Genomic DNA, 13,533 nt, shown 5'->3' on the forward strand with positions numbered 1-13,533 from the left:
ATTTGAATTTTTTTGAGTCCAACAACAGTAGTGGAGATGACTGATGGAATCCTCTGCTTTTCTAATGCAATTTTATATATTTTTGTACCAAATGTTAGTGCCCCTTAAGGGTAATAAAGCATAATTAGTGCAACTATTTTGTAGTTCTTTTCTGACACTAGATTGTGTTTGTGACAAAAATGATCTGTATCAGTGATGACTGTATTTTTCAAAAAACATTACTTGTTATTAGGCTCCAATGTGTGTTTTTTATGTGGCTTCAAGTATGTTCAAGAAATAACATAAAATATAAGTGATTCTTCTGAAAATTGTTTACATTTAACAAGAGTGGTTTTAGTCATAACTGCCTCAAATAACTAGGGACATTGTATATTTGAGTAATTCCTGCATACTGAAGTTTACTTAATGTGAAATATGTGTGTATGGTTTAAGTGAAATTTTCTGAGGTGTAGGAACCAATTTACAAAAAAATCTGATGGTTGGTTTTTGGTTATTAGCATTTCATGGATTTTGGGATGACACTCTTAACATGGTTTTATCAGTTCAGTGGTACTTTGACTTTGTGGTAGTAGAGAAAGTTTCTTTAGCTCCGTGTCTGCAAGTGCCTTTGGTTAAAGATATAAAATGTTGAAAATTTCAAAAGAGACAGGAATTTATGTGTGCCCCATTGATCCAACATGTGAAAAATCTGATGGATAATAAAATTTACCTTCAAACACAAAGTGCTTGACAACTCCTTCAACACATAGAAGAATTACTGAATGTGTAATAATCACTGGGAGTAATAATAATAATAATAATTATAATAATAATAATATTGAATGTAAAAGATAAGCACATAAATGATAAGTAAGTTGCCAAATTTTTCATTGAGAAAGTGTGTTGTTATTGAAAATTGACTCATCCCGCTATAGTAGAGAGAGATCGGAAATATAGTCAATGGAACAAGGAGATAACTATAACTGTTGATGGAACTTTTCTTTGCAGTAGTGCAGCTGCAACATATTATTTGTAGGAATAAACTGCTAAAAAGATTTTTTTTCTTTTTTTTAGTATACTGCTGAAAATATTAGGTTGTAGACAGCACTGGTACTTTAGTTTACAGTTCTTCCCACCATAGTGGTTTTTTAGGCAGTAAATATGTACAGCATTTTCTCTGCATGCACAAATTTCTATCAGAGATTAGTGACAGAGGAAAAGCATTCTGGAACCAACCAGTATCTGCACAAGGGCTACATATGACATACAAAATAATACAGTTACAGTGTACTAGTTCATAGAATGTTTATTTCTTATTATCATGTTTACTTCCATTTCTTAGTTTACCATTTTCAAGTTTGTGTTATCTATGTGTTTGAATGGAAGAGAAATGTGGTGAGTAAAATGTATTTTCTAATCTGTACAGGCAAACTGTATTGATAGAAAAGAAATATAAAAGGTGTATGAAGCAAAGTCTTGGTTCACTTGCCTTCGTGTAATGATTATGTAGAGAAGTGAGTGCACATTGCAGTAACTACATACACAGTACTATTAACTCATTCACGTTTTATGTAATGATATAAAGATCTTTTAGCTTGAAGTTCTTAAAATATTGAGTTTAAAATACATTTCTTATGAAAAGATGCATAATTTTGAGTTTTAGCCTTTATTCTTCAAAATAAAAAAGGTTATTTATATATAAAAATATTAGTTGTTAGTGTGGTCTGAATTGTCTTGTCATTATTACAGCATTTCTACACACACAGTCATACATGACAGCACATACTACATTGCACCTGTTACATGATTTATGTTCCATGCTGCATTTGTGGTTTAAATTTTCCACAGTTTTAAAACAATTTAAGGGTTTTTAATGTTTCACATGTTGGAAAATTTGGGAATAAAATGCCACCATGAAATGATGCATTATCAAAGCGTTTAAAGCATTTCTGCATTAAGTTATAAACTGAGTGCAATAAAAAAATAATCTTTCTTCAAACTTCATTAGCGTAATGTTTAAATGTTCCATACCAACATATTGCATAATTTTCTTGTATAAACACCCTGCACAAACCACAATGCAAACTCACAAAAGCTCAGCAGCAATAAACCCTACAGATTTCAATTGACGGTTTCAAGGACACCTTTCAGATGGCAACCCGGCATTTGGTGGTCGCCATATGGCTAGGCTACCACTAAACGTCCACTTCATGGCATACTTCCATGTAATCTGGATCATGCATGATGTCCTTGATCATATCCTTCAAAATGGTGTAACGTGGAAATATAGGATACACCTTTGAATTCATATACTCAGACTGCAACAGAAAGAAGAAAATACTTGATAAACATTGGTGATGATTTTAACTTCATTGGCATGCAATTGCTTTCTTACTGTTGGTTAAAAGTGCTGATTAATAACTGCAGAATAATTTATAAAATGCAAAACTGATTGTCCAAAATACATGCAGCAATTCCAGCAACTTATAATTGGGTTATACACCCTGTAGGTAAAGTACAATTGTTTTGTGTTTCAACACAGTGCACATTCAGTTTTAGAAAATAATGCTAATTACAAGAAATAATACACAGTGAACAGGATATAATGCGGAGCAACAGGTTTCTGAAATTTTTATGTATATGATATTCTGTTCTAATATACTGTGTAGTATAAGCTTTTCTTTTTTATTTATTTATTTATTCATCTGTGGAACAATAAATATTGTATGGATGTCGTCAGTTTACAACACATGAGCACACATTTACATTTACAATGAAACAGGTTTCTCATATTTTGTGTAGTTTTTAACTAGTCATACACATATTTATAATTACATAATATTTTGGTGATAATGTCATATGTTGCTGATAATCTACATCTATGTTAAATATTCTTTTACAGTATAACAACTTTTACTTACTAAAAAGGTTTTAAGCTTTTGTCTGAAAGTGAGGGGCTCATTTATTTCTTTAATTTCTTGTGGTAATTTGTTATACAGTTTTATCCCATTGTAAAATATACTTTTTTGCGTCTTTGCCTTGTTCTTTCTATCTAGATGGAGGTGGTGACAAGCTCTTGTTTCATGGTCATGTATTAGGCTGTTTGTGTTGTACATGTTGAGATTTTTCTTAATGAACATTATGTTCTGAAAGATATACTCACAAGAAACAGTTAGAATGCCTAGCTTTCTAAATAATTCTAGACAGTGGGCCCTGTTGTTGCTGTTTGTTATCCTTATGGCTCTTTTTTGTACTTTGAACACAGTTTGTATGTTACTGGCACTTGTTCCCCAAAACATGATCCCATAGCTGAGGACTGAGTGTAGATATCCGTAATATGTTATTTTAAGACAGGTATTATTGCATACCGGTGCAAGGATTCTAAGAGCATAGCATGCTGTGGATAATTTCTTTGCCAAAATGTTGACATGGTTTGTCCATTTCAGTTGGTTGTCTACATTCATCCCTAAGAATTTGGTACTTGTAACACATTCTAATTCATTATTATTAACTTTTATTCTAGTGGCATTGTGTTTTTTGTTCAATTGGAAGTTAATATAGTTAGTTTTCTTTACATTTAGGGTTACTTTATTTTTTAATGACCAGTTGTGGACATCATTGAGAGCCTCGTTTGCTCTTTCTGACAATTGTGTTGGATTTTCACCTGTTATTACTATGTTGCTGTCATCAGCAAAAAGTATTTTTTCTCCATGTCTGATACTTTGTGGGAAGTCGTTAATGTATATAAGAAACAATATTGGGCCTAATACACTTCCCTGTGGGACGCCTATATTCACATTTTCTGGGTCAGACAGGTGTTTTATAAGGGAATTGTTTGAAACTTGTGATATCTGAACTCGTTGAGCTCTGTTTTCCAAGTATGATTTGAACCACTTCTTTGTCAAACCTCTTATTCCTATTTGCCCTAATTTATGAAGTAAGATTTTGTGGTCAACTGTATCAAAGGCCTTTGACAAGTCTAAAAAGATACCACTTACATTTTCACCTTCATCCAGTGCTTCTAAAACTACTTTAGTGAACTGAACTACATAGATGGGGGTTATGTTATCAAAACACTGTTCATTCCTGTAATCCTCCTGGCCTCAGTCTCTGCTAACCCCGTGCCCCACACCCTCTCCCACCATGCCCCTTCACTTGTCCTGCACCGAGAAAAGCAGTTGGTTGTTACTGTGGTCACCACTCCGAAGACTGGTTTGACACACTTCTCTGGCTAGTCTACCTTATGCAAGCCTCTTCGCTTCTGCATACATACCACAGCCTACATCCATTTGAATCTGTTTTGGAGCACTAGCTCTGTTAAAGAGAGATGTGAAGAAAAAAAAATTGTTGCCTCTTTGAATGAATCTCACCAAGATTTCACACGGAGTGATTGAGAGAAGACAAGAAAAACTTAAATCAGTATGTCGGGACAAGGATTTTAACCTCACACTCTCTGAAGAATTGCTACAGTCCCTGTCTCTTCTTGCCATATATGATCTAAACAAAACTGAGTTATCAAATCTTGCTGAATGAGACTATTACTGAGCATGTCATGCCACGTACATTGAAAGTATACCAACATTAATGACACAATGACGCAATATGAAGAAAACAGCGGCTCAGTCCCATAGAATGCTCTCAAGTACATATGGTAAGGACACTATTAGTGAAAAAAACGTGACATAAGTGGGTTCGATGTTTCAAGAACAGTGATTTTAAAGTTGTAGACCGGCATAGTGGTGGAAGAGAGAATGTTTTCGAAGATGCAGAATTTGAGACATTACTGAGTGAAGACTCACATCGTACTCAAGAAGACTTGGCACAATTAGTGGGAGTGACGCAGCAAGCCATTTCGAAACGTCTCAAGGCTATGGGCATGATTCAGAAAGAGGGATCTTGGGTCCCATGTGAGCTGAAACCAAGAGACATTGAACAGTATTTGTGTGTTTGTGAACAGTTGCTTCAGCAGCAAAAACGGAAGGGATTTCTGCATCGAGTTGTGACCGGAGATGAAAGATGGATTCATTATGATAACCCTAAATGCAAAAAACCATGGGGATATCCTGGCTATGTTTCCACGTCGATGGCCAAACCGAATATTCACAGCTCCAAGATCATGCTCTGCATTTGGTGGGACCAGCTCGGTGTTGTGTACTATGAGGTGTTAAAACCAAGTGAAACAATCACAGGTGCTTGTTATCGAATACAATTAATGCATTTGAGCAGAGCATTAAAAGAAAAATGGCTGCAATACAGCGAGAGGCACGATAAAGTGATTTTGCAGCATGACAACACTCGACCCCACATTGCAAAAGAGGTCAAAACATACTTGGAAACATTAAAATGGGAAGTCCTACCCCTCCCAACGTATTCTCCAGACATTGCTCCCTCTGACTGTCACCTGTTTAGATCAGTGGCACATGGCCTGGCTGACCAGCACTTTCGATCTCGTGAAGAAGTCACAAATTGGATCGATTCGTGGATCGCTTCAAAAGATGAACAATTTTTTCGACACAGGATTCGTACACTGCCAGAAAGATGGGAGAAAGTAGCAATCAGCGATGGAAAATACTCTGAATGATACATGTGTAACCAATTTGTTTCATTAAAGCCTCAAATGCTGGGGAAAAAATGACAGAAGCAAAGTTGTACAACTTTTAAAGCAATGATGACATAAACTTAAACAGAAAACTATAGAACCTGAGTTTTAAATTAATTGACAGTATTGTAGTATATGCAGGTCTGGTCCCTTGCATATTCAGCCACCACACTCACGGATGTACTCTGCGGGTCAGGCACGGTTTCTGCTTTGTCACAGGTTGTTGTTTGGTAACGGACGATTCACTGGGTAGTTTAGTGCCAAGTCTCGCAGCTGCCACAGCATCTGTGGGGGTGCAAGACACACTGATACGTGGCATACAGGCCACGGTAATCAGCACTGCAGTCACAGGCACCTATTTGCATTCGCGCAGTCACGTGTCCGCGTGACACTATGCCTGTATTCCTCTGCAATGGTTACTTGGGTCACTGCTCAGTCCCTTGACAGCCACTTCTGCTCAGGGCTCCAGACTGACCATCAACCACCTTGAGTCTACATTTTGAACCACAATGCTTTCTGTCACTGCTACTCAACAGACAGCACTGTCTCATGCTTTCACCAGAATCGTCAGCTCCTGGGTGCCCATCAGTTACTCCCGTGCCTCGACCTAGGAGTTAATAGCCTCATCAGATCATTCACAGTACCTCTCAGCTAATCACCACTTCTGACAATCATGGGCCTCGCAATAGTAGGCACCTGATACACATCACATCATCACGATGAGCTTTTCCTTTGTAATCAAGTGTGAACTGTTGAGGTTAATAAATAGAGATCCTTTATTGCTATGTGCAAATTCAATCTCCACTAGTCAAACCACCTGGCTAAGGTTACTTCAGTAGCTATCAGAATAATGGTTTTGTGATACAGTGCTCTTCCCTTGACTGCCGTACAATACAATAGTGATGATGCTGTTGCTCTCAGGTGTGACACTCATAGTTTGTGTGGATACTCAGTACAGTGCCTGATCAAGATTCACCCTCTCCAGCACCTGCTCAAGGCTGTATTTTGCCTAGATGGTGCAAACATCATTGGCCCTCATCCCTAGGGTGGTAGTGTCCAGACAGGACAGGGAAGGCTGCTTCTTCACGAGTGTTTCAGTGTTACATGATGGGCTGTCATTTGTTTTTTCTTGAGCAGGGTTTAATATTTTCTCAATTGATCATGTGTTTCTCATACTAACACATCTTCGCTTGAACAGTGATTTGGCGTGATAGGGCAGCATATTCTTGTTTATTGCACTGTGACAGCCTGCATTCAAGTCCTACTAAGGTACAAGTGTGTCCATCCATGTTCTGGACATGGTCTGTTCAATTCTTTGTTTCTGTGACTATGTTCAATTGCATGGATGTCCAGATTTTGGTAGGCATTTGTTGGCAGTTAGTGTTCCCGTTTTCTCAATAGATACAAGTTCTTATCAATGTTATCTTTTCAGTGTAGTTCAGATGCTCCATCCACATGTTGTCCAGAATGCATTCTCTTGCATGATGTTGTTGGTCTGCAATGTTTTCAGTAGTCCCTTGGTGTATTTCTTGTCTTTCTATGTACCCTGTCTTCAGAGCTATTGTTGCCTCAGGCAACAACAGCTGGATATGCTGTTGGAACATCCCTCTACTCACTCTGGTTCTTCAGTTTTTCTCATGGTGTTTGATTGGATGTGATCAACACCAGTGTTTGTCAGAGTGTCCAGGATATATATGTGACAAGCTGGGCCACCTCCTGTCAGGTTTGTTTGCAATGTTGTCGTGGTGTACAGCACTCCACCATTGTTCCCTGTGTTCTCTGACAGAAGTCCCTCTGGTGTGGGCCCAGCCTTTGTGGTTGATGGTATCAGACACCGCGCCTCTCATCACTGACCTTGTCACGGCCAGCCCTCCTGCCCTCAGCAGCCCTTCAGTTATCACCAGCCCTGTCAGTGCCAAAGCCTGCTCCCTTGCTGGCCCTGTCACAACCCACCCTCAAGTCATCAATGGCCCGACAGTTGCTGGCCCTCTTCATACGTTTCCTGACTGCTGACACTGTCACCACTGTCACCTCCACGGCTATTGCGGCAGCCAGCCCAATTGTTCCTGCTGGCACTGCTACCCCTGCCACCTCCGCAGCCATTCCATTGGCTGGCCCAATCGTCCCTACTGGCACTTTCACACTCGACGTTGGCCCTGTCCTCTTGATGCCATTCCCAGCCATTGCTGCTGCCAGCCCCATCACATCTTTCACAGCCATCCTGTTGCTGGTCCACCCATCTCTGTTCGTGCTTCAGATGCCGTAGTGTGTTTTTATGGGCCTTGGGTCATGACTTCTTGGAAACACCAACCCCTGTCCTACCTATGCCCTGCCTTCCCATTCACTACCTATGGGTGGCCAGTGACCGTTCCCCTATGCAGGCACAGAGTGCTTGTTTTGTTGGGATCATTTTTTTTACATTCATTGCCTGATTCCCCTGTGGTTCTCATCAGACATCTGGTCTAGCTTTACATTAATTTCTGAGCTCTCAATATTTCTTTCCAGTAACTATGCCTTTTCTTCACTCCATTTTATTTTACTGTATCTTTTATTTTTCAACCTGTCCATTTCCCTCTTCTCTTGCTACCATGTACAATACATTCAGTTTTCTGCTCTTGTTGATTCTTGCATGATTTATTTCTGTAATCTGTCTTGCTTATTACTCTACCTTTCACCTATAAGTTCTCAGGTTTCCAAATCTCATCTGGTGCAAGCACCAACAATCAGTTTTTCCTTCTCATCCCATTTGGTAAGCCTCCCCTGATCCGAGATTCTAGACAACTTTTCCGTAACTTTCTCCATTTCCTAAACCTCGCCAGCCCTTTACCTTCATCCCTCTTCCTTTCCCTTCTGTCCATCCACCAGAAGAAGGAGCCACTGGCTTGTACATTTACATACCTTTTATACGCGCTTTCTCCCGCCGCTGTTTGGTGAAAGATTATTTACCTATCCAACTGTGTTATATTTTCAAACATGGATTATTTTCGTTGAAATACATTTGAGGATATTTATGACAATGTTATTGACTGCAGTACCTTAACATAGTTTCAGCAATCATAAAATTGCAGGAAGGTAGTTTTATGGGGTCAGGGTGAGGAGAGGGGGGGGGGGGGGGGGGGATGGCAGGAAGGAGTGCAGCTCAGCTTCGGCAGTTTCGCCAAGGGTATAGGATTACCTCAGTACCTCTCTGTATACAGCGCTCATGTTCCCAATCATATGCATTTATTTGCATGTGTTCCTTTCCCTCTTCACATTTTCTCAATCCACCTGAAGGTGGCCACTCATTCATACCTATTGAGGTGTTGGAGACTGTGTCACTCTTAACATGAGAACTATAATCAGTTTTGTATTAGGAATTTATAAAGTGAAAAAAGGTTTTTATTTATTTATTTTGCACAGTAATAACATTTAAAGATCTTGTACATGACAATATCCAGAATGAATCTTTCACTCTTCTGTAGAATGTGCACCTCTTAAAACTTCACAGCAGATTAAAAGTATGTTCTAGACTGAGACTAGAACCTGGAAGGTTGCCTTTTGCAGACTATTCTCTCACTGGCTGAGATATCCAAGCATCACTCACAACCCACCCTCATGGCTTCATTCCCTCCAGTAGGTACCTCCCTCCAACCTTCCAAAGTCCACAGAAGGTCTTCTATACCCCTTGCTGGGATAGCAACCCTAGAAGAAAAAGTACTGTGGATAAATGGTTTAACCACAGGCTAGGGCAATATTCAGAATGAATATTTCACTCTATGGTGGAGTGAGCACTTTTAATGTTTTGAAACTTTTTAAAGTGTGCTAGAAATAATCCCCTACACTGTGGCTAACCCATTTCTCTGTGATATCTTTTCTTCCAGCACTGCTATTCCAGCAAGATATGCAGGAGAGCTTCTACAAACTTTTGGAGGTAGTAGAAGTAATGGTTGAAAGAATAAGTCAGTTAAAAGTACAATTTATATAAGTCAATAACTTCTTAAACAGAAAATTATGGAAGTTAAGGTTTAAATTATTTGACAGTAATATAATATGTGCAGGGCCGAGCCCCTGCGTATTCAGCCACCACACTCATGGATGTACTCCGCAGGTCAGGCCAGGCTTCTGCTTTATCACAAGAGGTTGTTTGTCAACAGAGGATTCAGTGGGCGGTTTACTGCCAAGCCTACTGCAGCCTCCACAGCATCTGGGGCTGATATGTGGCAAGCAGGTCACAGTAATCAGTGCTGCAATTGCTGGCACCAATTTGCATTCATGTGGTTATGTGTTTGTGTGGAAGTATAGTTGTGAGAGTAGATTGTGGGTCATACATGGATAGCTAAATTGGTAAGGGGTTTGCCTGAGAAAGGTAACATTCCAGGTGCCTGAAAATGCTGTAAATGCAAAAACTGCCTGTCACAATTAAGACTTAATATATTTTTTGAGGCTATTTTCATATTATGATCTCTTTTTAAAGTTCTGGCAATAACAAGAATGAGGAAAGGCAACCGTGTAGTTGATTCATGTGCAGCATACAGACATACATAACAGCATGAAGACATTACTAGCTTGTGAGCTACTGTTGTTTTCCTTATTTAAACAAGCACACACACACACACACACACACACACACACACACACACACACACACATACACACACACACACACAAATGATCAGCTTAAATGACCATGAGCGACAACATGTGTGTGTAGTTATGTACGTGAATGTGTCTAATTGACATAGGAAAAGAGTAATAACTTGAATACTAGTAACTTTTCTATGATGTTTAATTTGCATTTGCATCATGTACCATTCAACTACAAATCAATACCTGCCATCGCTCTTTTAATTGTTCCTGTTCTGGAATTTCTGTTACAGTAATATGGCGAGCACGAAACAATGGAAAATCCACGTAGGAACATCAGCAGCAAAAAGAAAAGATAGACTGCTACTTATTGTAAAGATGGGATGTTAAGTTGCAGACAGGCACAACTAAAAGACACTTACATATTAGCTTTTGGCCCTAGCCTTCATCAGAAAAAGAAAACACAAATGCACATTCATTAACAAAAGCAAGCACACCTCACGCACGCATGACTGCCATCTTTGGTGGCTTGCACCAGGATGCATATTTGTGTGAATGATTGTGGGTGTGTTTTCTTTTTCTGACAAAGGCTGTAGCCAAAAGATAATATGTAAGTGCCTTTTGATTGTACGCATCTTTAGTTTAATGTCATTTTTACGGAAAATAGCAATGGATCTTTTCCTTGCATTCTATGATTATCATGAATATGATGTAAGTGCGAAGTTGTTATGCTAATGCGTTTATAATAAATCAGAATTTTTTGTTCTGTTTTGAAAAAGTAGAACTGAAATGTAATGAATTATCCAGAAGCAGCAAGTACCTTGAGTTCCCTTATAAGATTCCTGAGACCAGAATACTTCTTGAGCAGACGGTATAAATCATTGGTCATCTGAGTGTTTTCTGACTCAATCTGCAAAGTTGTCATATCTGGGAAAGAGAAAACATTGCAAATTATTAGAATAAAATTGGCATTCTACAACAGTAGTTACAGTAAATGATTAAAATAAAAAGGCTTAGCAAGGCCTATACAAAATGTAAGTAAATTAAATAAAAAAAGTAAAAATGCAGGGAGGAGTCAAATAGTTCTGTGAATTACTATATCTAAGATTAATTCATCATCTTCATTCCTAATAAATCAATTCTGTCTCTACAAACTATTTTGGTAGATACTGTTGTCATCATCATTATCATGATCATCATCACCACCACCATCTATCAGAAGATCTTCCTTTTGCCTAGTGTCAACTAATACTTCAGAGACAACATTTTAGCATGCTCTTTCTATTTGCTTCGGTGTGTCACTATTTTTCCATTCATATTAAATATATTTAGTTCTTCTCTGATATGCCCATTTCTCTTCCAATCAGTTGGCCTATAACCAGTTACTGCTCTCAGAAATCGCATCTCTGCACTTCTGCCCATTTTATCCATCATGTAGCAAGTACAGTGTCAAGTATTCAATCCATACAACATTTTTTCTCCTGTCATTGCTTTATATAGTTCAAGCAGTATATTCTCTTCTGCAGCTGTATACCACATAGAAAATGGGACAGGAATTTCTGTAGCATTGTACTCATATCATCATTTTGATATGTTAGTAATGTCACACCCAAGTCAAAGAAATTTGTTAATTTGCTCTGTTGGTTCATTGTTAAAATCTGTTTAGATGCTAAGTGGTTCACGTTCTCAAAATGCCATAACTATGTTTTTGCGCAGAGGTATTTAAGTTACACTCATTTGCTATTTTCACAAGCAGGCGCAGTCTGTATTGTAGATCACCCTCATAATCTTTGCCTTGTGTTTATGGCATCATCAATATATCAATTAAAGAGAGTATGTGACAGGTACATCCTTGTCTAATGCAATATAACACAATACAGTCCATGGTTAATTTCAAATTGTGTCAGTCTGTGTAAAATTTTAATATGTGTGCTTTCATACGTAGATACTTCACATTACACTCATCAGAGACTAAAGAACACCCTTACCAACTATGTCTTGGAATAATTTGATGTTGTTTACCCTGTAAAATGCTTTTTCAAAGCCACTAGAAGCAGTGTTAAGTAGAAATATTTAATGCTTAACGTTTTTTTATGAAGTGTAACTGGTGAAAAAACAATATGTGCACAATCTGCCTTTATGGAAACCATTCTGCGCATAGTTGTAATTACTTCTGCTACTACAACTCTTGTTTGATTATCTTCTTGTGTAGTGTATATGCTATATGCAAAAAGCTTATATCCCTTTAACATGTGGCGGATGCCTTCTGCAACCCTCCAGAGGATCCTCCCCCCCCCCCCCCTCCAACACTTCCGCCACTTCGACCTGTTCTCTCAATTTACTACAAATGTATGCTACATCAAAGGCACGGAGAACATGCCCACCCACTGATTTCCTCTTGCGGATAAATGCCGTTTCACAAATCATTGATTTATCTGACCTCGCTGCTCTACAGGCTTCAGACGAAGACACTCAGGGTCTGGTCACAGACCTGCAGGCTTCACTCGTGTTTACCAAGGCTAAGTTCCCTGGCATTTCAGACGAAGTGTGGTGTGAGTCTTCTACGGGCATTTTGTGGCCTTTGCTCCTGCCCACGCTGCGCCAACAGGTTTTCGACGCCTTGCATAATCTCGCCCACCCCGGCGTCCGAGCCACCACTCGCCTCATCACCGAGCATTTTGTGTGGAAAGATGTGAAACAGGATTGTCAAACATGGGCATGCAGCTGCATTTCCTGTCAATGAAACGAAATAGGATGTCACACCTCTCCACCACTCGGCAAGTTTGACATCCCTAAGGGACATTTCCGTCATGTACATATCGACCTTATCGGCCTGCCTCCGTCGGAGGGCCACAGGTATAGCCTGTCCACAATAGACCAAATGTCTTTTTGTTGGATCACTAGGTTCGGCTGCCCATCCACCATCACAACCGACCAGTGTCGACAGTTCAAATCTTCACTATTGATGATTCCCTGTAATCTTTGTGATATTAAAAAGATCCATACACCAGCCTACCACCCACAAAGCTATGGGTTGGTGGAACAATGGCACCGCACCCTTAAAACTGCACTCAGGTGCCACAACTGTCTCTGGTCCGAGGCACTTCCTTGGGTTTGCTGGGCCTACGTTCTACATTTAAACCAGATTTACATGGGACGATTTCCGAATTCGTTTTCGGCTAAAACCCAGTTTTACCTGGGGAACTAATTCTCCCCCAAGATCCCAGGGATTCCCCCTCCTTCCCAGACTTTATCGGAAGGATGCGTGCACACTTTAGAAACACCCGGCTACACCCACCTGTCAGCCATTCCCAACCTGACACTTACGTGCCGACTGCACTCAGCACTTGCTCAAACATCACACTCAGGGACGACTCTGTCAGACAACCCTT

The 13,533-nt window shown here is 39.4% G+C and overlaps 1 protein-coding gene across 1 annotated transcript in view; it reads right to left on the minus strand.

The window, feature by feature from the left end:
- Positions 1-2,041: 2,041 nt before the first annotated feature.
- LOC124597117 overlaps positions 2,042-13,533 on the minus strand; it is a 188,640-nt gene continuing 177,148 nt past the window's right edge. Inside the window, exons 4-5 of the mRNA XM_047135918.1 lie at positions 10,962-11,068; positions 2,042-2,297 (exon numbers count right to left, since the gene is read on the minus strand). Of these exons, the coding sequence (XP_046991874.1) occupies positions 2,175-2,297; positions 10,962-11,068 (230 nt within the window). The 3' untranslated portion in view covers positions 2,042-2,174. The remainder of the gene's footprint in view (positions 2,298-10,961; positions 11,069-13,533) is intronic.

The sequence above is a fragment of the Schistocerca americana genome, chromosome 1 (assembly GCF_021461395.2).
Source record: "Schistocerca americana isolate TAMUIC-IGC-003095 chromosome 1, iqSchAmer2.1, whole genome shotgun sequence".
Lineage (NCBI taxonomy): Eukaryota > Metazoa > Arthropoda > Insecta > Orthoptera > Acrididae > Schistocerca > Schistocerca americana.